The 24,984-nt window shown below is 39.1% G+C and overlaps 1 protein-coding gene across 1 annotated transcript in view; it reads left to right on the forward strand.

Annotated features, from left to right (window-relative positions):
• The window catches only part of Stk32a (serine/threonine kinase 32A), a 104,973-nt gene that overhangs the window by 34,491 nt on the left and 45,498 nt on the right, over positions 1-24,984 (forward strand). Inside the window, exon 4 of the mRNA XM_051201041.1 lies at positions 16,984-17,157. Within this exon, the coding sequence (XP_051056998.1) occupies positions 16,984-17,157 (174 nt within the window). The remainder of the gene's footprint in view (positions 1-16,983; positions 17,158-24,984) is intronic.

The following is a 24,984-nucleotide window of genomic DNA, read 5'->3' on the forward strand; positions in this document are numbered from 1 at the left end:
AGCTCTAAGTGTTTATAGCTGGTTAAGATTGTAGGTGAATTTTCATCCTCAGTGGTCTTCATAGCACTCTCCAGCACTATTGATGCTAACCACCACAGAGGATGCTTCCAGACCACTTTCCACTTGATGTCCCCATGCCCAGTGACCAAAGTGTATAGTTTCTTCAGCAATAGAGCAATAGAGCCAGGACAATGCAATAGGCTGTATTGTTTTGGGTACCCATGGCAGCTCCCTGATCAGCAACATAGAAGCAGAACTCAGAGTTTTGTTTAATAACCTATGGCTTGTGGGAAAAGCGTCATCACACTGTGTAGCGCACCTTCTTTTAAACTTATTTTTGAAAATGTATTTGTAATATTTATAAAATAGGTTTCCATGTGACATTTGCACACTCCCTTAGTCTTGGTTATTTCTCTACAAATCTCTGCCATGCCTACCTAATTTCTTCCCCACTCAAACCTCTCCATTCCTAGTATTGCCCTTTCTACTTTATATTATCCTATCCACTTCCCCTTGAGTTTTCTCCCACTCCCCATAGCCCCCTAGCAGAAGCCAGTTTAATTTTTTAATTCTTGACATGAAAATCTTCAGTCTGGTATTCCTTCTGTCTGTAGTGCTTTCTGTCCTATTAAACTATGGTGTTTTTAAGTGAGTCTTTTCAGGAGAAATAACCCTGATGCAAAGCTTCTGAGTCTCAATAATGAATGATCTGCCATTTTAAAGTCACATTGTCAAAGACATGGTTACAATGAGTGACAGTTGTTTCAGTGAATGAAAGGGGTTATACAGCCTATAGGCTCTTACAACTATTTGTTAGCATTTTTTTCCTTCCATGTTCCATGCAGATATAATATTCTAAACATAACAGTCACTAGCTGGCCACTGCGGATGCCCAAAAGCCTAACTAATTTGAAGGATGCTTGATTCCAAAGCATCATGGGAAGTGTTTTCAATTAATTCTCTATTAGAGTTGATTTAGATTTTCCACCCTCATTCTGCAAAATCTAACACAAGTTAATTAAATATTCCCCAAAATATTATATATAACACAGATTTATATTCTGACTCAACAATCAGGTTTACATGGATATCTCCAAAGCTTTGGAGGCTAATTTCCTTAAGAAGCATTGTATAAGATATAAAACTACAGCAATCCTTTCAAAACCCCTGCCCATTTAGCATTCTCTGTTTCTCTAATATGCTCCCCCTCCCAGAGCGCATTGACTAATGTCATCCATGGTCAAGATATATCTAGCCTATAGGATTGTACTAAGAAAACTACACTTTGCAAGCTGAGAAAAATAATCAAATTCTCTTAAACAGTGTTGGCTTTAATGTCAAGAGGTGTGTGTGTGTGTGTATTGTTAGGATAAAGCTTGAGGGGACCTTGCTTGGTGGGAGACCTTGGCGGATTCCATGGAAGCAAGAGTGACTGAGATGGAGGGACAAATATGCCAGGAAGACAGAGCTTAACTGAGAGGTTTTATTTGAAAGGAGAGGGCAGAGGGAGGGAAAGAGAAGAGAGTTAAAGAGACAGAATAGAAGAGAAGAGCGAGACAGGAAAAGTCCTGTCCACCCCAGGGAACAGAGGGAAAGAGAAGAGAGCAGAAGAGAGTGTAAGTAAGTGGGTGGGGTCCTTTGCACCTGAGTGCAGACTAAGCAATCATGGAACTCTGGGCTGATCAGGGTACTGCCTGAGTACATTCTGCCGGGTAACAGGGGCAGGCCAGCATAGTGCCTTACACATATGTATCTCTTTCTCCTGCTTATTGCAATCAATTTAAAAAAAAAAACAAAACAAAAAGAGAATCATATCATATAGAAAGGAGCAAAAATTACTTAGGAGTCTTCTTCAAACAACCATGTTTGATATATTGATATGTGCATTCCAGCAAAATATTTGCATATTTTTTGTTTGTTTTGTCATGCATTAGCCCCATTATTTCCTTCATTAGTGTGCATATTTACTGAGCATCAGAACCAAGCTATATTTCAGGCTGCCATATAAATGTAGGAGGCACAATTTTTTTGGATCAATAATTTTAGCCTAAGTCCCAAACACCACACAGACACATTTTTTAAATCATTCACTATTGAATGTGTCTGGATTTCAAACTTAACTGGCTACAGAGTACTCTTATTCATTCCATCTGGCAATTCTAATTGTAACACACACCCACAGTTCGGGGATACAGTGATGAGCAAAAATAGATAGAGCTCTTATCTGCACACTCTTCCTATTGATAGGAAACACCAGTGTCAATCAAATGGCTCTTGAAACCAAACAGTGAAGAAAGTGTGGGAGGATTTGGTAGAATGTCCCTGCCAGTGGCTACCTGTGTTACAGGGACAGGCGTTCACCCCTGTACGACAAGGTGGCAGGGAGGGAAAACATTTGAATTAACATTCAACCTTGCCAGCCACCTGGCCCTGGACCCAATCAGGAAGAATCTTCAGATGTAGGGCACGCTATCAAGTGAAAGCTGCCAGACAGGGCTGGCATCCAGGAAAAGTAAATACGGTCTTGCTGTGAGTCCCTCCCTGAGGGCTGTTAACAAAGCCCTGGCAACCCACGGGCAGAAAACAAATAGAGCTGCAGCAGCTTCCCCAGGTGGCTTTTGTTAATTGAGATTAAGCCCGCAGCTGCTAGGCACTCTGGGACCTCTCTCCCTGCTTGCTTGGGTCCCTGGGCCCCAAGAACAGAAAGGGTTCACATGTGGCTTTAATAAATTACAGGACAAAGTCATCTATTTTAAGTGGAAGAGACCACCTGTACCTGGAGCGTGACAAGTGGTCCTTTCAGACAGCTGAACACACAGCCCCCCCTATGGCTGCCTGGTAGCTTCTCCCATGGTCTTCACTCAGTGTTGTGGAGTCACAGACTGAGAACTCTTGGTAACTGATGAAAGTGCCTCTGAATGGTGTTTATCACTTTTGGCTTGATGTATATTAGAGTCTTTATTTATCCTAACAAACTCAGTTGAGAGGGATTGGTAGCTCCATTCTCTTTGTTTCTGGAGAAAGTGAAGGGCTTCTCCAGGAGTTATACAGAGGCAATTGTAAGGACCTGGGCTTCCATCTCATAACCTCACTTCTTCCTCCTATCTTATACCATCCCCAGCAGTTATCTCATGAGCCTCTCTTACAAGATATGTAAGGCAGCAGAATTAATTTTGTTTATTGTCTTTCATGCCCACTATGGGAATATAACAAGGCAGGCAGGTATGCATGCATGCTTTTTTGTGTCTTCTTCAACTCTTACCACAGTGGCTAACATACAGCAGGTGGCCAATAAATACCTCTTGTTCAAGGATAGAATGGATCAAGTAAGTTAGTGGCAGAATCTGGTTATTGGCTCCTGGTTGATTGATCTTGTCCCCACCATATCAACACCACTTTTGCACTCTCACAAACAGACTATTTTATAATCACGCTCACTCCAGTTCCTAGCTGGCCTTAGGGTCTGAGTTTTAATTCCTGTTCTGCAGCTTGGTAACTATGAAGTAGGCCAGTTATCCCAGGTATTTTGCTTGGTTTCCCTATACATAATCGATAATAATAATAGAAATACTCATCGAGATAGCTATAAATGGTCAAAATACATATGTAAAATACTGCACATAGTAGGTGCTTAGTAAATCATGTCTTTAAACCATTGAGCAAAGCTCCTCATCGAAGTGGTGTGATTCTCAGTCCCTGACACCAGATATTTTATTTCTTATGATACTATGGGCTGGTCAGACATTTCTTCTGGTTTGGGAGAAATTATTTGACACTGCTGAGATAGGAGACTCAGCCATCCAAACTAATCCACCTAGTTCTTGAGAACTGGGATTAGCCATCTCTGCTGCTGTCTTCACAGCAGTGAAGATATTCGGAACTGTCAAATGGCCCTGGAAAGATTCCACAGGCAAGAAAAATACACTGCATGAGAAACTTGTTTCCGGCCTCTACCTATGTCATATCTTCTACTATGTCCTTGGCCAAGTGAATCATGAGGTCATGATCAGATGGTAGGTCTAGAGAAGCAGGCTCTACTTTGGTAGAAGGGCAGGTAGAAGAACCATATGGTTCATTCAGAAACAATCCACCAGAATACATGGGATATTCTTAAGAAATGATCGAGTTAATGGTAACTCAATAGTGCTAGAACTGGGAAGTAGAGGAGGCAACCAGGTGCTCCTAGCTGTGCACATCTCCAAGGAAGAATTTGTCTTTGACTTACCTCCCCTTTGAGGGGACTCAGCCCACACTCAGATGAGTCTTAACTATATGTGATTCCAAAGAGCCCACATGCATGCTCTCAAGTAGGCCTGACTTGCTTCTGAGCCCCTTTCTTTCTCTGAGCCCTTGTGTGTAAGCCTGTATTAAAATATTCTAAACACCAACACTGCTTGTTGAAATGATTGTTCTTGGGTGTGACCCTGACCTACATGGATAAGATAGAAGGACAGTCCCTGAAGAAGGACTCCGCAGAGGCACAGTAATATTGGGTGGCCCGTGTGCGATAATTGCACCATATGAACTTGATGACTGGATGTCTCATGGACCAATAGTTTAGTCTCTTGGACTAATGGGTTGTCTCCTGGACAAGCTAGGTTTTCATAATATGCCACACATCATTTTCTCATCCTATTAGGAAAGTTTCTTTATAGAAAACAACACAGAGATATTAAAAATACTCAGCTCAAAGGAAACTCACTGGGCCCATGAGGATAGCTTAAATGAAGAAATCGAGTTGAAGAGCAGGAACAAAGGCAATTCCAGGAATCCAGGTACAGAGACTAATGGGCAAACTCTTGAAGCTGTCTGGCCCAGATGAGTCAGCTCCAACCACTTTCCTAACCTTATCTCAACCACTCAGGATTCAAAGACCTAGGGAGAAGTCTAATTGGCTCTTTTCAGAAAAGCAGGCCTGCCCCTTAGCTAAAAGACAGAGGAAAAAATGACTCCTGGTTTGTTGATCTGAGCAACCTGGATGACAATGTCACTCATGGAGATAGGGAGATCTGAGGAAGATCAGATTCAATCTGGGACTTCTGCACAGTTATGGAAATACAGTTGTTGGGTAGGGAGTCAATCCTTGTTCTTAGGGAAGCCCAAACTCCAGGGAGTAGTCAGATAAAACAGGAGTATGCAGAGCATTGGCTAGTGGCTGCATTTCAGGGACTGGAAGGGAGCCCCTTTGGAAAGAGTGCAGGTGAGAAGTAAGGGCTGAGGATTAGAGGCTCTGAGTTCTCCCAGTCCTCATAGAAGGGGGGCGGGGGGAGCTTCAGGAGAATAGATGGAGAGTGAACCATAATGGGATCGTTTCAATTTTATAAAATTTTATAATAGCCTTTCAATTTGTATTTTAAAGATGCTGGGATTTACTTTGGGTACTATTAAATTCATAGGTTAATTCAAGGAGAATTTGTATCATACTTGAAATAATAAATCTTTTAATTCATGCATTATGTATTTTTCTTTTAATGCAGGAAACCCTTGATTTTCTCCCTTTGTTTCTGGTTTTAATGTAACCCTGATGTGGAGGCCGATTTTTATCTGTTTTAAGAATTACTCAAGTATTTGATGTTTTTGATAATGTTATTTTTTTATTAAAGTTTGTGTTTTCTCCTACTCTGTTGTTTGCATACTACGATAAAATTGATATTAACACTATATCCATAAAACCAGCTGAACTTCCTTAGTAACTCTCCCATAGGTTTTCAGTGTTTGTAACCACATCATGAACAGATAACAGTGGCTTCATTTCTCCCTCTCTGGTCTCATTCCTTTGTCCCTGTGCAATGGGAGCAAAGCTGAACACAAACAGTGATTCTGAGAAAGCTGGTCTTCCTTGCATTCCTAGAAGTGGGGTTTAATAGATGTCACATGATATTTTCCATCCAGTATCTGTTGACATAGTCATGACAAGAAAGCTCCCTTCTGGGTCTAGATCATGCCACTTTTAAAATGAATATTACAGATTATCAATCAAGTAATTTCATTTTAAATTGCGATCATTTCTACTGCATAAAAAGTAATACATTGATTTGGGACTTACAAAACAGCTCCCTAAAATGAACTGTATTTGGTCTCATTCCATTCTCCTTATACATTTATATAAAATCCTAGGTCACTATGCGATTCATCAACTTGTTAGATTTTATATTTTCACCTCATTTGTATGTGACTTTTATAAGTTTGTATTTTATGTGCTATTCACTTTGAGGTATGTATAAATACGGATGAGTGCTAGAGACTATGATAAGGCAGTTAGAGGAAAGAATTGTCAATGAAAGGCGAAAGGAAGAATGACTGATGAGTAGAATCTGATGGATATAAATGGGCTACCCGCTAAGTGGAAGATGAAGGTGAGTAGGTTAGCCTTAAGTTGGAAGTGCAGGTGAAAGGGCTAGCCTGAAGTAGAAATGAGGATTTTTCTTTCACTGTACTAGGAGAAATCACAGAATATTAAGTACATGTGGGGGGAAGCATCAGGTTTGTTGATGGGCATATGAGGAAGTAATGTTCATGTTATTGTCCCTGTTTACTCCATGCAATCATAAACTGAGAATGAAGGGCATGGAGACTTTAAGAAGAGAAGCTGTGAAATACGTGGACATGTAAAATTTAAAAATTAGAATAGTATAACTAGCAGACCTGCCTCTGCCCTTCCACAGTCAGACTCTCCCACTTGACCCACTGACTAAATGGTTGACCCCTTCCTTTCAAACTGATCAGAATTCTCACCAGTGTCTTCCTAAAATTGGGAAATTTAGACATAGGCATGTTCATATGGGAGGGAGTATGGGAAGAAAAAAAATAGAATAGTATTTTCTCAGTATCCTTTTAAAACATTTGTTTATAAATTCAAAGTGAATCAAATTAGCAATTTCATGTTTTTCTACATAGACTGCACATAGAAGATATTAGTTTTGTACTTTTTTAAAAAAAATGTTAAGATATACCAGATTGGGGTTTAATCATGAAGGATTCTTGTAAACCCAAGAAAATTCTTGCTGGGTGGTGGTACAGACCTGTCACTCAGCACATGGAAGACTCAGGCAAGGGAAGTGAGAGTTTAAGGCAAGCCTGGGCTACCTAGTAAGAATTCATCTAAACAAAGAAAACAGGGATGTAGATTCTTAGGAGAAACTTAAGAACATCTATATGCAAAGTAATACAATCTCATATATTATATGGAAAGTGACACAGTTTCATGCTATCTTCATGTCAGTTCCTATGTGGTATGTGTTAGCTTTGCCCTTTTAGAGAAATAGGCAAACTAGCTCAGAGCTACAAAACCAGTGTTATGGCCAATCTGGATCCCATCAATGTTAACTTTCATTCCATCTTAACCTTATAATTGTATTCATTTATCCCTTCAACCAAACATTTAAAAATTAGTATAATCTTAGAATTAATTTAAAATGTAGGTATCATTTGGCATGGTAAGTAATGTATTTTAGTGGAACAAAATCACTACTTGTTCTTTAAAATACTAAATTTGAAGGGGTGGGGGGAATCTGTATTTGCTTTCCTGGAAGAGTTTTGACTATCAGGTATAAGAAACATCACTAGCTAGTACATCTCTGCTCCCAAGTCTGGGGAAGATGCTGCTGGTCCAATTTGGCTGTAGGCACTACTTGATTAAAAAGAAGTCAGGCACACTGAATACAGAGAATCAGGGAGTAGGACGTGAAGGATGAAGTAAGAACACTTTTTGTCTGTGCTGGGGAGGCTCCAGAATTCTTGAAATTTTACACCTTGTTCATTAAGGAAATGGATTGTCTTTTTGATCAGAGAGACAAGTGTGCCAGATGAATGTTGTCTCTTTACTTAAGAATGACAGGTCAGCACCTCTGATTCAACTCCTCTCAAGCCCTGCTAATGCTAGCCAAGACATTCCCATCCATTCCCAATCACAAGTGGCCATTTCCTATCCCATCAAAGACTCAGAAACACCAAGTCTATCTCTATGCAGTGGTCTGTGATTGTCACAGGTCCCCCAAACTATCAATTTCTAACACTTTTATTTTTTTTATTTTTTTTCTACCCTTTGTGTAATGTTCTGATTTAATTGCTCCTTATTAACACCTGAGCATGTGTCTTGGTTTTTCCATTTATATGAGGAACTAGAAGTGTTATTCCCCTTTGCCTGTTTACTGGGCATCTTATTCTCTAAGGGAACCATCTCAGGAGTCTCGGTAGAAATTATAGTAGCCATTTTCCCCCTGGAGAGACTTCATAAACAAGATCTCCAGAGCCAGTATGATGAGCTGACAAATCATAAAATACACAGAGTTCTGTCCAGAGAAAGGTCAGTGCTTAGAACAGTCAGCTATGACCTGAGGACATGGGCACATAATCTGCAGCTTGTTCTGTGATTTAAAAGAAAAACTATACACCATGTTTTTTTTACTGTGGAAGTTACTAATCTTTGTGCATTTTAGTGAAGACTTTAGTTTATGACTGAGTTTTTATGAGCCCTATAATTAATTTTAGGGCCTTCTGTTAGTTACCATTTCTGTCTTGGTACTTTGTACTTTCTTTTTGTATTACTTGTCAAATTTTCTAACCACTTATTTGTATACATATTTATTGCTTAAATGGTTCATTTGAAGAGAGAAAAAAACCCATGTTCTTTGGGTCACTCCTTCAACTGAAAAGCATTATACAGGGATATAGATGTATTTGTATAATGTCATTGAATAAACAAGTATGCAGGATACACCAGGCTATATGCCAGGGGCTCCTGGTGGAATTTTCAGTTATGTGGCTCTTCAGTCTGGATCAATACACAAGAGTGGGTAATGTCATTTGGCTACTGGTTTAATGAGGGTATTTAAACTGCATGCTTCCTCAATAAACTCTGTGAGACACTAAAAGGACAGAGAAATAAGAGCTTTGTAAGTTCCAAAGTTTGGTGCACTGATGAATTTTTCTGAAGTTGAAAAACCCCTGGAAATTTGACAATATTCACTAGAAAATGAATGTGACAAAATCCATACTGTTATATATTCCTAGTGGGATTCAAAATTGACACAGACACTGAAAGACAATTTGGTAGCATCTAACACAACTATCCTATGTGTCTTTGCCCTCTGTTACTGTGAATCCTGATACTAGCAAACCTACTGCTAGCAATGTAAGAAAATGCTAAGTCAGCCAGAATACAAAAAGATGCATGCACTATATATGTACTAGTTGTATTACCTGAGTCCCCAATAGTAAAACCATGAAAACAGTCTGTGTGGTCTCCCCCAGAGGACAGCTTGAGTAAACAGCTGGTAGACCTAAACTTTAGGGAGTCATAGCTGAGATAGGGAATGACAGGTAACTATGTTGTTTTCTCCAGCTTGTACCGCTAACTGGAAAAACAAAAACAAACAAACCAAAAACCCAACAGACTTCAGGTAATCTAGACTTTACTCAGTCCCTATGAAAGTCCTGGATGTTATGCAAACGAACTGAAGACAGGGTGTGGTGGTGTACATCTTTAATCCTAGCACTTGGGGAGGGAGAGATAGTCCATCCTGTCTCTGTGAGTTTGAGGCTAGCCAGAGTGTTCCAGGGCAGTCTGGGCTACACAGAGAAACTCTGTCTAGAAAAACCAAAACCAAAACAAACAAACAAAATCTATAAACAGCTCTTGAAATTTACGAAGAACTGGTTGTGGTGACATACTTCTTAAAAGAACTTTTTTTTTAATTTCTAATTTTTTATTTTTTGAGATTATAATATTATACAATTTCTCCTTTCCCTTTCCTCCTGGTAAACCCTACTTTGTGCCCCTTCTTCTACTCATTTCAGATCTGTGACCTCTTTTTTTCTTTAATTACTGATGTGGGGGGTACACACTCAAGTATTTCTAAATGCATAAATACAACATTCTCAGGCCATATTATGAAATGTCTCATTTCAACAGAGACCTCTGCAAGAAAATACAACCAGTCAATATGTAGAGTTGTGGAACCCAGTCTCAATCAATACATCTACAGCACAACTCCTGCGTCTCAGACTCAGGGGTCATTGAACAAGACAGGGCAGAAAGATGGTAAGAGTCAGAGAAACCTGGAGTTTGCTGTGAGATAATGACTCCTAGAGATGTCTGAAGCTGCATCTATGAATTCCCAGCTACATGTCTGCCTGAGCATGAGTTGACTAAGGATGATGCCAATAGACATGCTAATGTGGAAGGGTGGAAATGTTTACTCCCATCTCTCAGAAAGTCAAACAGGTACATCTGTATGAGTTCAAGGCCAATGTGGTCTATATAAGAAGCTCCAGGCCAGCCAAGACTACATAGTGAGACCTTGACTCAAGCAAACAAACAAACAGCAAAAGAAAAGAAGAAAGAAAAGAAATTCATACAGAAATTCAAGAGACCTGAGAATTTATTTTTTCTTTAAATCTAAGGACTAACTGAATCAATCTTTAACAGAAAGATTGTTGGAGGGTTCATACTTCCCCATCTCAAAAAATTTACTACAGAATCAAGACAGGGTAGCAGGCGTTAAACATAGGTATAGTACAGTATTGGGAATCTAATAATAAGTCCTCACATTAATTGTTGCCGATCCAAGTGTCAAGATAATCCAGTAGTGAAAAAAAAATAGATAACTTACAAATGGTAATGAGACTACTGGGCATCCTAAAGCAAAAGAATGGAACTGAACTCTATCTTATGTCATATACAAAAGTCAGCTCAAATGAACAGTAGACATAAGCATGAGTTAAATCTAGGGACTTTTGTAAAAATATAGGAGTTGTACATGTGGAGTGGGGGAGATGCTGGGGGGGTCATGGGAGGGTGGGAAAGAGAGAAAGAGGGAGGAAGGGAGAGGTAACTGGGATCGATATGTAAAATAAAATAAAAAATAAAAAAAAAACATATAGGAATTGTTCTTCAAGTGCATACATTAGACTGCTGCTTCTAAAGTATGATGTACAGAGAATGTGTGCTAACAAACATATCTTAAAAGACACACTGAACACCACCAATTAAAAAAAAAAAGTTCTTCAGTTCTGTGATCAAGAAGTGAAATGACCCCACATAAAAGGAGAGAAAATAGAGACAGTTTATGAATTTTATGCCTGGCAAGAGTCTTCCATACATGGAACACTTTTATTTCAAAATTAAAAGAAGGAAAAATCCCAATTTAAAAACTGATAAAGAATGTAAATAGAGGTTTTTTTGTTTTTGTTTTTTGTTTTTTGTTTTTTTTTTAAGCAAAAATGGAGCAGGCAATAGGTACCAGAGAAGGCGAACAACCTGAGTAAACCTTGGGAAATTGCAAATTATAACTATAGAGGGGCATTGTTTTCAAAGCAAAAAGGAACACATGCTGGGAAGGATTGGAAAAGCTGGAGCCATTGCCCTTGTGGATGAAGATGTAAATTGGTGTAGCCACTGCAGAAAATGGTGTAAGAATTCATCAAAGATGCTAAGCTCCTCTCATATGGGCACACTGTGTCCAGTTTGTGGCAAGAGTGACTAGCTACAACTTTCTTGTGCTCAATGAGCATAGACAATAAGTAAGAGTAAAAGTAACACACACAGTTCGTACAGTTCTCACTGGTGCTACAGTGAGAGGCAATGCTGCCATTCTGACAGTGGTATGTGCGTCTGGTGGGAAAGAGCTAACACATATTTATATGTCTGCCATTACAGACCAACACCTTCAGTGATGGTTAAAGGACTTTCTTTATGAAAATGAATGTGTTTATTGTAGATTACACTTGATTCTGCACTGGTCGTGTGTGTGTGTGTGTGTGTGTGTGTGAGAGAGAGAGAGAGAGAGAGAGAGAGAGAGATGGAAGGAGCTGGGGGAGAGGGAAAGGAAGAGAAGAAGAGGGAGAGATAGAGAACACTTTTAACAACCATATTTGTCTGGAATAAAAATTAAATAGGACAGCTAGCAATATGTTTTTGTACCATAAAAGTATCAAAGCCTACTTAGTCACACCAGTGTCTGTGTTGTTGCTTGATTATGTTTCCCTGGTTCAAGAATGAACAGTACACACTAGCAACAGCAATGATAACACCAAACCCATGAGCTCATTGGGACACTTTTGAAAATGGTGTTGGTTGCTTTTGGAAGCTATTAGGAAACAAATCAGTTTGAAAATCTTTGGGAAAAGAGAGATCATCTTTAAATGTCTGTTTTAATCTTTCCTATCTGAACACGCTTCACCATAACTAAATAATTTATTAAATAGTTTTCTTTATTAAGGTACTCCATTGAAAACATAAAGGAGAAATGACAGTATTCAATTTTACCACTCTGAAAAAACTTTAGGCTCTAGACCATGATGTATAATGGTAGATAAGAGTACAAAGAAGATCTATGAATTATATACATGTTTATTAAAATTCATAGATTCAGCTATAAAGTAACTTTGTACTCACCCCAAATAAACAACCCATACAACATGCATTTCAGTAAACCTGTAGATCGATCTATCAATTTTCACAAATACAGACTCATGGAGCATATTAGATGCAGGGCATGCATGTAATTTGCAGAACTCCAACCTCTTGAAATGCTGTGACAAAAAAAAAGAATAATAATTTGATTTCTTCAACAGAACTTTTGCTAGAATATAAAAGGTATTGGTCAGGGAAACTATAGAATACAAGACCCACAGGATCTATATAATGTCTTTGTAAAAAGCAGTTTGACTGTTTCGTACATGAATATCATGTGTTTTGATCAAATCCACCCTTCGTTACCTCCCCTCTAATTTCTCCACTACCTTCCCATTCTGTCCCCCAATCTCATCGAGGCCACCTAGTAGTGCTTGCTGACCATCTGTGCATGTGTGTAACTACTACTGGAGCACGGGTAGATTCTCAATGCTTGCTTGAAAACTGAGTTGCCTTCCCTCAGTAGCTATCATTGCCAATGGCTCCTCAGACACAGGTGGGGCTTCCTAAACTCCTCCTTCCATGATTAAATTTTAGTTGACTTGCTCTTGTACAGCTCTTATGAACATAGTCAGTGTGATAGTCCTTCATGTGTGAACAGACCTGTCATGTTGAAAAATACTGTTTTTCTGAAGTTATTCACCACCTCAAACTCTCACAATTTTTATGACTTCTCTTCCATGATGATGCTTGAGACTTGTGTAAATGTTTCATTTAGAGCTAAGCATGCCACAGTTTCTTATTCTATGCTTGCTGAACAGTTGTCGGGTTTTGTTTTAGACACCATCTGCTGAAAAGGAAGTTCATTGATAAGGGGTGAAAGATGCACTAATATATGTGTATTAAGAAAAAACTTAGGGGGCAATTCAATGCTGTGTGCATTTAGCAGAATAAAAGTATTGGGTTCTTTCATAGGTGCCTAGGGCCTAACCAGACACGTGATTTGTGCCAAATTAAAGGTATTAGACATGTATTCTGTCTTGTGTGGTAGGCCTTAAATACGATTATAGAGTGGTTGGTTACTCCCCTAGCATTCATGCTACCTATGCATGGCTGGGCCTGTCATGTCAGAGTATGTGCTATTGTAGTTTACAGGTTTTGCAGTCAGGTAATACTGCTTGCTGATTACCTTTTATCTCCTAGTAGAATTTTTAGACTGTTGCAGAACTATGGAGGCTATCCAGTAATAATGAAGGTTCCAGGCTAGTACCAATTTGTTTTCTCTATGCCCTATGACTCAAATTCTTGATTTATCTTACCAATAAGGACTTATCACCAAGTTTTGGAGGTAATATCAATAACCTGTAATACAACAGAGATAAGTGAGTGAGTGTGTGTGTGTGTGTGTGTATGTCAGGGAGTCTATAGAACCACATTTACCAATGACTTGAAATTTGAAAGTCAGAACCCATACATGTCTCTGGGATTTTTATCTGATAGCCTATGTTATCTACAAAAAGCATTCCCCTATTATGGAGTGATTCCATTTAAACTCCTTTTATATATGATACATATGTCTATGTCTACATATATTTTAGGAAGTTTCAACTGTAGTAGTTTTCCATATGACTTTTTCAAAGGTATTTAGTGTTAGTTATCTCTATCCTTACTCTCTCATATGGAAAGGCATATTCGTGTAGTATAGAACTATGGACACTGAATTTGTATTTGGTGAATGTTCCTAGATTGATTTATGCATATCAGAAACCAACATGGTTAGCTCTTTTTTCCAATGAGGCAACCAACATTAAATACAAGTAGAAGAAAGTATTTCTCTCATGTTCATTTGAATTTCAAAGTCAAGTAAAATACAAATCAAAAACTATAAAATTAAAAAAATGGCATAAATGCCCTCATTTAGACAAAGTAAGTTTTTGGCAGAAAATTTTATGCGTGAATCAGCATTGCTTATTTCCCTTGTATGTATTATGTCTTTTAACATATATCCATTATATGTACACTGTACATATACATACATGCATATGCATGCATATTTGTTTGCTTGATTTTTTGTTTCTGTGTTGGTTAGTTTTTTGTAAACATAACACAAACTAGAGCCACCTGGGAAGGGGGAATTGCAATTTATAAATTGCCTCCATCATATTGGCCTGTGGAAATATTAATGAACATAGGACTTAGTAAATTCACATGTATCAGGGCTAGATTTGTTAATGTTAGCATAGCTAGCTAAGAACTATGCCTATGCCACACTATGTCATAGGAAACTATGGCTACAGAAACCCATCCGTGAGTCTCTGTGACACCGTGCTGAGTTCCCAGGAAAGTCTTTTTATTTTAAAGTCAGATTATGTTAAGAGCCCTACCATTCAGTGTATCACTAAATTATGTTATGCCTGCATGTTTTTAATTAATTTCAGAAAATTAAATGCTTATCTTTTCCCTTTGAAACTTAAGAAAGCAAAGTAGGATTCAGATGTGATGAGCTGAAGAAGGAAGATGATTTTTAACAGTCAGACTTGACTTCACAGCTTACTAAATTCCTATTTCTGCTGGCCAGGGGAGCATGTTGCCTCTTGCCTTGGCCTCCTTTCTCTTTGATTACTAATCCCCTGCATGTTGGAACACTGCTGTTAAGTTGTCACGACTGGCACTTGCATCAGTTTGTTCTTTGGACAGAAATCACTTAACTCAAGCCTTAGTAAAAGTGTTTGCTTGTTCACACTGAATTTAGTATAAAGAATATTTACACTTAGAGTTTAGTGCAACAAAAGGAGAGGAGAGCCCCAGTGTGTCAGGAGGTCTGACAGTGCAAGGTGCCTGAGAGTGCAAGGCAATCAATACCAGCGAGTAATGTAGGTCTGCTCCACAGGCTAACTTTCCAGTGGCATCTAGTTTATGATTGGCGTTGTATTTCCCCTTTTCTTGGTACCCAGTTCCCATTCTCCCCATCCTCACTCATCTGCAAGTCCTGGAGCAAGTGCAGCCTGAGGTGCAGTGGTGGGTGTGATTACATGTTAATTATCCCAGGATGGCTCACTGAAAGATCACCAGAACACAGTGAATATAATTTGTGTTGGTGCAGTTGGAAGTATTTCAAATGGAAGTGTCTAGACCCAGCAGCTTTCCTTGTGCCTTTTAAACCTGAAGCAGAACTAGCCAGCCAGCCATCCCACTGTAGTAAAGAGCATACATAATTCTTAAAGATAAGACCAAGCAAGCACATCATGCCAAAGTCTTAAAAATCACTTCCTGCGTTTGTCTTAATTCTCCAAGAGATCAGTTTCTGACATCTTCTCTGTAAATACAAAGTTTCATTTATTAAACCAGTGAACACCAGAGACCATCAGTCTTCATTAGACCATCGCCTCCTTCAGATTAATGCTTTATTGAAATTCTCATTCCTTGTTGTCTATAAATCGCTCCCTGCCCTTTAATATTTGTCCCATCATTGGTGTTCTACAGTTACTCCTGAGCAGAGAATTCATCACCGAGAATTTACATGCTTGCACGCACTTAGTTCTTCAACACAAATAAAACTTCAAACTATGATTTCAGTGACATTAGGAAAACAGAAACACATCGAAGCAGTATTGATTTAGGTAACTTTGTGGTAGCAATCAATCATGCCTGAGCCATGAGCATACCAAATCAAATTCCCACTGGAGAAGAAGTCTTTACCAAGGCTCTGAGCATATAAACAAATCTCCAAACCTCTGTTGGAGGCTCTGTGTACACAGCAGGGGCCCATGTGGGGCTGTCTGTGTCTCACTGCATCTCCCAGTCCTCAGCGCCATGATCCTTCAAGTGAAGAGCTGGCATCTGTTCATACACATACACTTGATAGTGGTCCCCAGTATCTATAGATTTGTGAATAAATTCCTGTCATAGACTTGGCCCACGTATTCTCCCCTTAAACTCAGGCTTCTGTGTCATCACTGATGTTCCAACAATCTAAACTGTACCCCATCCACAGAGTTCTCTCATATGTTTGTGCTTCATGATGTGATGTTGTTCTCTTTCACATTTTATTTCATCTCTGGACATCTTGACTGTATCATTTGTTAGGAATTTTACTTGGCAGAGGCCACTTAAACTTCACTGTTCCCTAGCATGACAGCAGCCTAGTAGGGCTTGCCTCTAGTTCTCTAACCTGTAAGTGTAGTTGCTGGGGTTTTTTGTTTGTTTGTTTTTGTTTTGGTGTGTGTGTGTGTGTGTGTGTGTGTGTGTGTACACGCGTGTGCGCGTGCATGCGCTTGGCATATATTCATGTATGCATGTAGGTGCACTCTCTCATGGAGGCATACATGGAAGCCAAGGTTGACATTGTCTTTCCTCAAATACTTGTCTTCCTTAGTTTTGAGTCAAGCTGTCTTACCAAACCTGAAGCTCATTATTTTGGCAAGACAGTCTGACCAGACAGCCCACCCACCCCCTCCAACTTCAGATTGGCCTATGTCTGGCTCCCAGTGCAAGGGTTTCTCACACTAGTCCCCACCCCATGGCTTTATCTGGGTGCTGGGGATCTGAACTCAGGTTTCATGCAAGCACTTTGCCCATTGAGCCATCTCTCCAGCCCTGATATTTATTTTTTTCTAATGTCATTCCAGGTATTCCTTCCAGGATGAGGAAGACATGTTCATGGTGGTGGACCTGCTACTTGGTGGGGACCTGCGTTATCACCTGCAGCAGAATGTCCACTTTCAGGAAGACACAGTGAAACTGTTCATCTGTGAGTTGGCCATGGCCCTAGACTACCTGCAGAGCCAGCGCATAATCCACAGGTCAGTCACGTCCAAGGGGACAATCCTAGATGAAAAGCTGCATCGAGCAAGTCTTTGCTCTTCACAGCACTTACTGTTCACTTAATTGTCTCAGCAGGCCTTCTGCTGAGTTGCCCATGTGGGTAGTTGGAGTATAGAGTATATTTTACCCAAGGTCACAGTGACAAGACTAAAAAGCACTATCAGTGTCTATTGGTTATAGCTATGCATCTATAAAGAGAAGGAATGGTGACAGATGAGAACTTAAATATTCTCTTTTCTTGTTCTCCTCTATTCTTCCCCCAACTCAATCTCCCTGCTCCCACATACCCTCCTCTCCTCTTCTCCCCTTCTTTTTCTCCCAACTCCTTCTCCCCTCCCCTCATGCTTCCAATTTGCTCAGGAGATCTTGTCCCATTCCCCTTCTTCAGGGGACCATGCATGTCTCTTTTAGGGTCCGCCTCATTTCCTAGTTATGTGGATTGTAGGCTGGTAATCCTTTGCTCTATGTCTAAAATCCATATATGAGTGAGTACATATCATGTTTGTTTTTTCTGGGACTAGGTTACCTCACTCAGGGTGGTTTCTTCCAGTTCCATCCATATGCCTGCAAATTTCAAGATTCCATTGTTTTGTTTTGTTTTGTTTTCTGCTGAGTAGTACTCCATTGTATAAATGTACCACATTTTCTTCATCCATTCTTCAGTTTAGGGGAATCTAGGTTGATTCCTGGTCATGACTATTACAAATAATGGTGCTATGAACATAGTTGAACAGATGTACTTGTATGAATGTGCATCTTTTGGGTATATTCCTAAGAGTGAAATTGCTGGATCTTGAGGTAGACTGATTCCCATTTTCCTGAGGAAACACCATACTGATTTCCAAAGTGGCTGTTTGAGTTTGCACTCCCACCAGCAGTAGAGGAGTGTACCCATTTCTCCACATCCTCTCCAGCATAAACTGTCTTTGGTGTTTTTTATTTTAGCCATTCTGACAAGAGTTAAGTTCTTAAGTGTCTTTCAGCCATTTTAGATTCCTCTATTGAGAATTCTCTCTCTCTCTCTCTCTCTCTCTCTCTCTCTCTCTCTCTCTCTCTCTCTCTCTCTCTCTCTCTCATTCTCGGAAGCTGTCCTAGAACTAGTTCTTGTAAACCAGGCTGGCCTTGAACTCACAGAGATCCCTCTGCCTCTGCCTCCTGAGTACTGGGATTAAGGGTGTGTGCCACCAAAGCCCAGATATAGAATTCCCTTTTTACATCTGTTACCCCCTTTTAAATTGGATTATTTGGTGTTTTGATAACTAGCTTCTCAAGTTCTTTGTATATTTTGGAAATCATCCCTCTGTCAGATGTGGGATTGGTGAAGATGTTTTCCCATTCTGTGGGCTGCTGTTTTGTCGTGTTGACTATGGCCTTTGCCTTACAGAAGCTTTTCAATTTCAGGAGATCCCATTTATTCATTTTTGATCTCAGTGTCTGTGTTACTGGTGTTTTGTTCAGGAAGTGGTCTGCTGTACCAACTCATTCAAGAGTACATCTCACTTTCTTTTCTAAGAGGTTCAGTGTGGCTGGATTTATGTTGAGGTCTTTGATCCATTTGTGCATGGAGATAGATATGGATCTATCTACAGTCTTCTACACACCAGCATCCAGTTATGCCAGCACCATTTGTTGAAGATGCTTTCCTCCTTCCATTATATAATTTTAGTTTCTTTGTCAAAAATCAGGTGTTCGTAGGTGTGTGGGTTAATATCAGGATTTTCTATTCAATTCCATTGGTCTACCTGTCTATTTTTGCACCAATACCAAGCTATTTTTAGGACTATAGCTCTATAATAGAGCTTGAAGTCAGGGATGGTGATGCCCCCAGAAGTTCTTTTAAAGTATAGGGTTGTTTTGGCTATCCTGGGTCTTTGGTTTTCCATATAAAGTTGAGTATTGTTCTTTCAAGGTCTATGAAGAGTTGTGCTGGGATTTTGATGAGGATTGCATTGAATCTGTAGATTGCTTTTGGCAAGATTGCCATTTTTACTATGTTGATCCTACCTATTTAAGAACATGGGAGAAAAGGTATCTTCTTTAATCTCTTTCTTTAAAGACTCAAAGTTCTTATTATATAGGTCTTTCACTTGTTTGGTTAGTATTACTCCAGAGAACTTAATATTAAATCAATTAATTCAAATAGAAGTACAAGCATGCAGAGGGACAGCTAAGAAAGAAAATCATCACAGGAGAAAATTTAGTTTAATGTCTTCCAGTCTTGACAACTGTATTAAGTGACTGGCCCATGTGCCCACTGCTTACAGGAGCAACAAAAACAAGGAGTCTCCTGCACTTAAAGAATTTGTTTTAAGGAAACAAATAAGGATTTATAAAGGGATATGTCAAGTAGACAGAAAGGGTTACTTTACAATTGTGAAAAATTAGTAGCTTTAGTGAGGATCTCACATATTATATCTCATTTATCTCAAAAACATCCTCGGTAAATGATCGGAGCAGCTACTGTTAGATCTGTATTAATTATGACAAAACCATTGTTTATAAATATGAAATTATCACCTAAGTTTATTAATAGCCAAATCACCATCATATGTGTTACTTTTACTTTGGCCTACTTTGTACTGGGCATTGGGAGGCACTTTTTTACTGTTTTGATTCCTTGAGTCCATTTAATCATAGTGTCCCCATTGTACCAAAGAAGTGGATCAAAGATTTGCTAGCAGTTTACACTGTTGGGATTTAAAACTGGATCTCTCCAGCCCCAAATGAGAGTGAGAGAGAGCCATGTCATACTGAGAGCACTAAATATCCATGTGAAATGCATACATCAATTACACGTCATTAGAAAAAAAACAGTGCAGATAACCTTGTTGCCGTCCTCTCTAATCTTAGAAGTACTGACTGAGATTTGAGTACAATTGTGGCTCATTTATATAGCCTGAGTTGGATAGCATAATTGGCTGCTGCACTTATCTATGACTTTTCTGGATCAGCTCTGAGCCTGAGGATGAGCAGGTACCACCACAATTTGTAAGCACATGAACTAGTTCCCCTTTTCCTTTTCTGGCTCTAAGTGGGTGGCCTTAAGTAACTGTTTAATTTTCCATCTCTGGAGAGGCTATTTTTATTGGAAATGTGCTCTTTAAGTAATAGTTAAATGGAAAGCTGACCAGTTAATCACGCAGGACTTCAGGCAGCAATTTACACACCTGGTGATTTGTGGGTAATTGGAGATCTTGTTTTGAAGGTCAGCCTTGCTGGCTCTTGGCAGTCCTTTCTGGGAAGAGCTTTATTCAGAGAGGAATTCAGGCGGGAAATTCACGTGGAACCTGGAAGGGGCTCACTCCTACCTGGTGACTGTTGTTCCTTCTCTTTCTCCCTCACACCTTACTAGTCTCATCAAATTTGGGTCACTTAAATAATTTGTAGCACATGAGGGATGAACTTCTCATCCCTACCTTCTTATACTCAACACAGTATTTACTTCCTGTTCACTTTCAGAAGGCCTGTTTGTACTAAAATGTCTTCTCACATAGAAATGAATGAAAGAAATGTGGACATTCTGGATGTAGCATTGAAACGGACTGAGACGTTGCCTTTCTGGACTCAGAACAATTCAACTGTGTTTCTGCTGCCTGTGGGCCTCACTCACCTCCTGTGCAATGTATTTTATAACCAACCAGAGCATTTTACACTTCTGAGAAGCTCTGGCACTTTTTGTTTGTTTGTTTTTATTTTTTAATTTTTATTTATGTTTTTGTTTTTCAAGACAGAATTTCTCTGTATTGCTTTGGAGCCTGTCCCAAAATTAGCTCTGTAGACCAGGCTGGCTTTGAACTCACAGAGATCCACCTGCCTCTGCCTCCCAAGTGCTGGGACTAAAGGCATGCACCACCAACACCCGGCATCTCTGACACTTACTGATGTGCAATTGCACAATTCATTTGGGCCCTTATACTCCAGGAGAAAGCCATGTATGCTTAGCTTCTCATTGCCTTGCTATTATTTGGTAAAACTATGAAGGGACTGAGGCTGGCTAAGCCATATAAATGACTAACTGGGAGAAAACAATAACTGTACTTTTAAAATAAGAGGCATTAGAACTGGAGAGGTACCTCAGTAGGTCCCTTACCTAAATAGGGTGTTATTAACAACCATAATATTGGACATGGTTTTCTACACAAGACCTGAGCAGATGACACTAATTGACATGCTAGCATGGAAAGAGGAAATTTCATGGGGCCTCAACCTTAAATAAAGAATTTCTAAGGAAAGCTGAGAGCAGGAGAAATAGTCTTCCCCAGAGAAGAGATCCCAAAACCAGTTATCCAATACCAAGTGCTCAGTCTTGAAATCATATACACAGAAGTAACATCATTCAGAATGAACAAGCTGTATCTATATATTTAGAACTACACACACACACACACACACACACACACACACACACAGAGAGAGAGATATGTGTAACAACAATTAAAGAAAATGAGGCCGTGAATTTGAGAGCAAGTTGGGGTACATAAGAAAAGTTTGGGGTAAGGAAGGGAAGAGGAAATGATGTAATTATATTTATTCTCAAAAATAAATAATAATACTGAGATTATAGTTCATATTCTAACAGGTTCTAAATAATTAAAGACATTGTTAAATAATTAAAGAATTGTTAAAATTCTTTTATGACAATGGGCCAAATAGATACTTTGATTGTCCAATAACTAGGCTCTTTACTACTAAAATGCCAGATACGAATTCAATGTGTTATCTTCTTCAAATGATGTCCAATAGCTTTAAAGACCAGATACATGGTCAATTAAGGAATATTCCTCTGTCTAAGGAATTTAAATGATAGATAGTAATGGTGTAGTTCTGAGAATGGCATTGATGTTAGTTGTAGAACTGAGATGAATTCAGAAAGAATTTGGGCTTCAGAATGCCAGGTATCTCATTATAAAATCTGCTTCTTCATTTATTACAACAAATATTCATCCATCCTGATGGTTCAGGTCTTTCCCAGGGTATTTAGTGATGTATAACATGGACTTCCCATGGAATAAACTCTTCAAAAAATGTAATTTCCTTAAAAAGAATCAATAAAATAAATGCTCCATTTGATTGATACTAAGATGACAGAATAAATCATCTTTCAGTTACTTAGAATATTGAACTGCAACACTCACACTCTGAATTCCAAGACATGAAATGTGTGACTGCAAAAGAATAAATGAAACATTCATAGATTTGCCCAAGTAAGCGATAACCAATTATATATGGAACAGTAGCCATAGAATGCAGAACTTCTATGTTTACAGTCAACCTCTTTTGTCTCTGTACATAGTAGATGATTCAAAATGATCTTAAGTCCTCAGTGAATATGCATGGGACAGAGCAGTGTCAGCCCACTATTCACCAGTAGTTTCCAGTCCAGGGAGTCTTCTAAGAACCTAGGAAGTACTTCACTCAGTCTTCCTCTAGTCATAGGAGGATGATGGCATCACTATCCCCATCTGGCAGTTGAAACACCAGTTAAAAATGTAAACCTCTTACTCCAAATTTGAAGAATCAGGTTGGGGAAATGCAGATCTCTTAACCACACTATTTACCATGAGGTTGAGTGTTGCTGGAGTCTGAGGAGTAAGGTGAGCATGGCCACTTGCCTGCAAGCACCCATAATCCGGCTGCACAGGCAAAGATGCACACTGAAGCCACCAGGTAAGAGGGTGATCTAAAACCAGAAGCTAAACTCATGAGGAAGGCTGTAGTATAGTAGAGAAGGAATTAGATAAGGAAACAGTTTTGTAAGAACTCAGAGGACTCAAAAGAGGTTTAACTGACCAAAGCCGGCATCAGACTAGACCATGAAACATGGACTGAATAAATTCAAGTCTTGATTCAGGGGCTGGAGAGATGATTCAGTCAGTAGAATGCTTGCTATCAAAAGTTGAGGACATACATCTGGGTTGCCAGCACTCACATAAAATGCACATATCTTGAATCTCAGTAAATGGGGACTGGTGATCCCTGGAGATCATCGACAAGCTCTCCAAACTGAATTGTTTAGTTCCGGGTTCAGTGAGAGACCCTGTCTCAAAATATCAGGTAAAGTGTGATTGAAGATGTGGAATTTCAACCTGTTACCTCAACAAGTACAGGTACTCAGATGAGCACCTACTCTCACCCTCCACATGAACACACTGTCTTAGTTAGGGTTACTATTCCTGTGATGAAACTCCATGACCAAGAGCAAGTTGGAAAGGAAAGGGTTTAATTGACTTACATGTACACATCACATCATCGAAAGGAGTCAGGACAAGAACTCAAGCAGGGAAGGAACCTGGAGGCAGGAGCTAATGCTAGAAGCCATGGAGAGGTGCTGTTTACTGGCTTGCTCCTTGTGGCTTGCTCAGCATGCTTACTTATAAATCCAGTCCAGGGGTGGCCCACCCATAATGAGCTGGGCCCTTGCTCATCAATCACTGATTAAGTACTACATGCTTGCTGACAGCCCAATCTTATGAAGACATTTTCTCAATTGAGGGTCCCTCCTGTCTGATGACTCTAACTTGGGTAAAGTTGAAATAAAGCTATCTAGTACACACACACACACACACACACACACACACACACACACACACACACACAGAGAGAGAGAGAGAGAGAGAGAGAGAGAGAGAGAGAGAGGCAGACAGACAGAGAGAGAGAGAGCTCATTCTATCTGAAGAAATACAGAATAGACTCTGTTTTAATTTTGTTCTTACATTGATATCCCTGCCAATGATATGTTTCTTATTTTTCTAAGATACTGCATCTTCTTTATCATAAGCTCCATGTGGGATATAAATAGGTCTTTGTCTTATTTTATCAATAGAATGTTTCAATCCATAGTCTTGAATTTTTAAAGTTCCCATAACATGCAATATATTGAGCTAATTTTCATCAATATCCAGAGCTTCCTTTGACACAGTTGATAAAGAAGGAATTGCATGATAACCTTAATTTTGATTTATATAATTACACACCTTTCTTGTTGGTTAAGAAATGCAAAAGTTTTCCTATGCTCACAGATTGAAAACTGACTTTAGTTTTCAAAGTGTGGCAAATCCTATTTTAATATGCCCTTATTTACATTAAGCCAGTCAGTGAAAGCTTTATAGAGTGGCCAGAGTAATCATTTGCATCTATTCAAAATAAGAGAGCCCAAATTTATTGTAATTCTTGTGAGGAGAGCAGTATTTTATTAGAATGCCATGCCCTCTCCAGTGACTAATCTGATAGAAACTAATTAGTGTAATCCAAGAAGGAATTGATAGTCATTCTCCTGTCACATGTTGAAGAACACTCAGTTATGAATTTAGGCTATGGAGATGAGCTACATAAGGTGGTTAACAGTAAGTCATTTCAGATTAGAGTAGATGGTTGATTTTATTTTTCTCCTAGTAGAAATAACCTCACTCTAATGAAGTTATAACTCACCATTTTCCAAATTCCTATAAGAATGAGATAAAAATCCTACTAGGTAATTTATTTGAATAATCACTACCCAACAGAGAAATTTGTGAAATTTTATCTCCCATCCATAATGGAAATACTGAACAGGGACTAATAGAAAAGTTTTGATTATCAAGAAGAACACAGGATTGTGTTTTCATTTATTACTTTTGTCTTCTTTGTTATGCTGAGAGGGTTAGAGGGACCAATAAAGGCACCAGCTTCATTCTGAAGCAAGATCCAGATAAGATTTAATCCTCACTTGTCAACCCTTCAGACTGATGTAGCAACTTTTAAGAAGCTCCTATCATCCTTCTCAGAAGCAGTACCTTGACAATGGGGAAAAAAAAAAAAAAACTTGG

Source organism: Phodopus roborovskii, unplaced genomic scaffold (genome assembly GCF_943737965.1).
Source record: "Phodopus roborovskii unplaced genomic scaffold, PHOROB, whole genome shotgun sequence".
Lineage (NCBI taxonomy): Eukaryota > Metazoa > Chordata > Mammalia > Rodentia > Cricetidae > Phodopus > Phodopus roborovskii.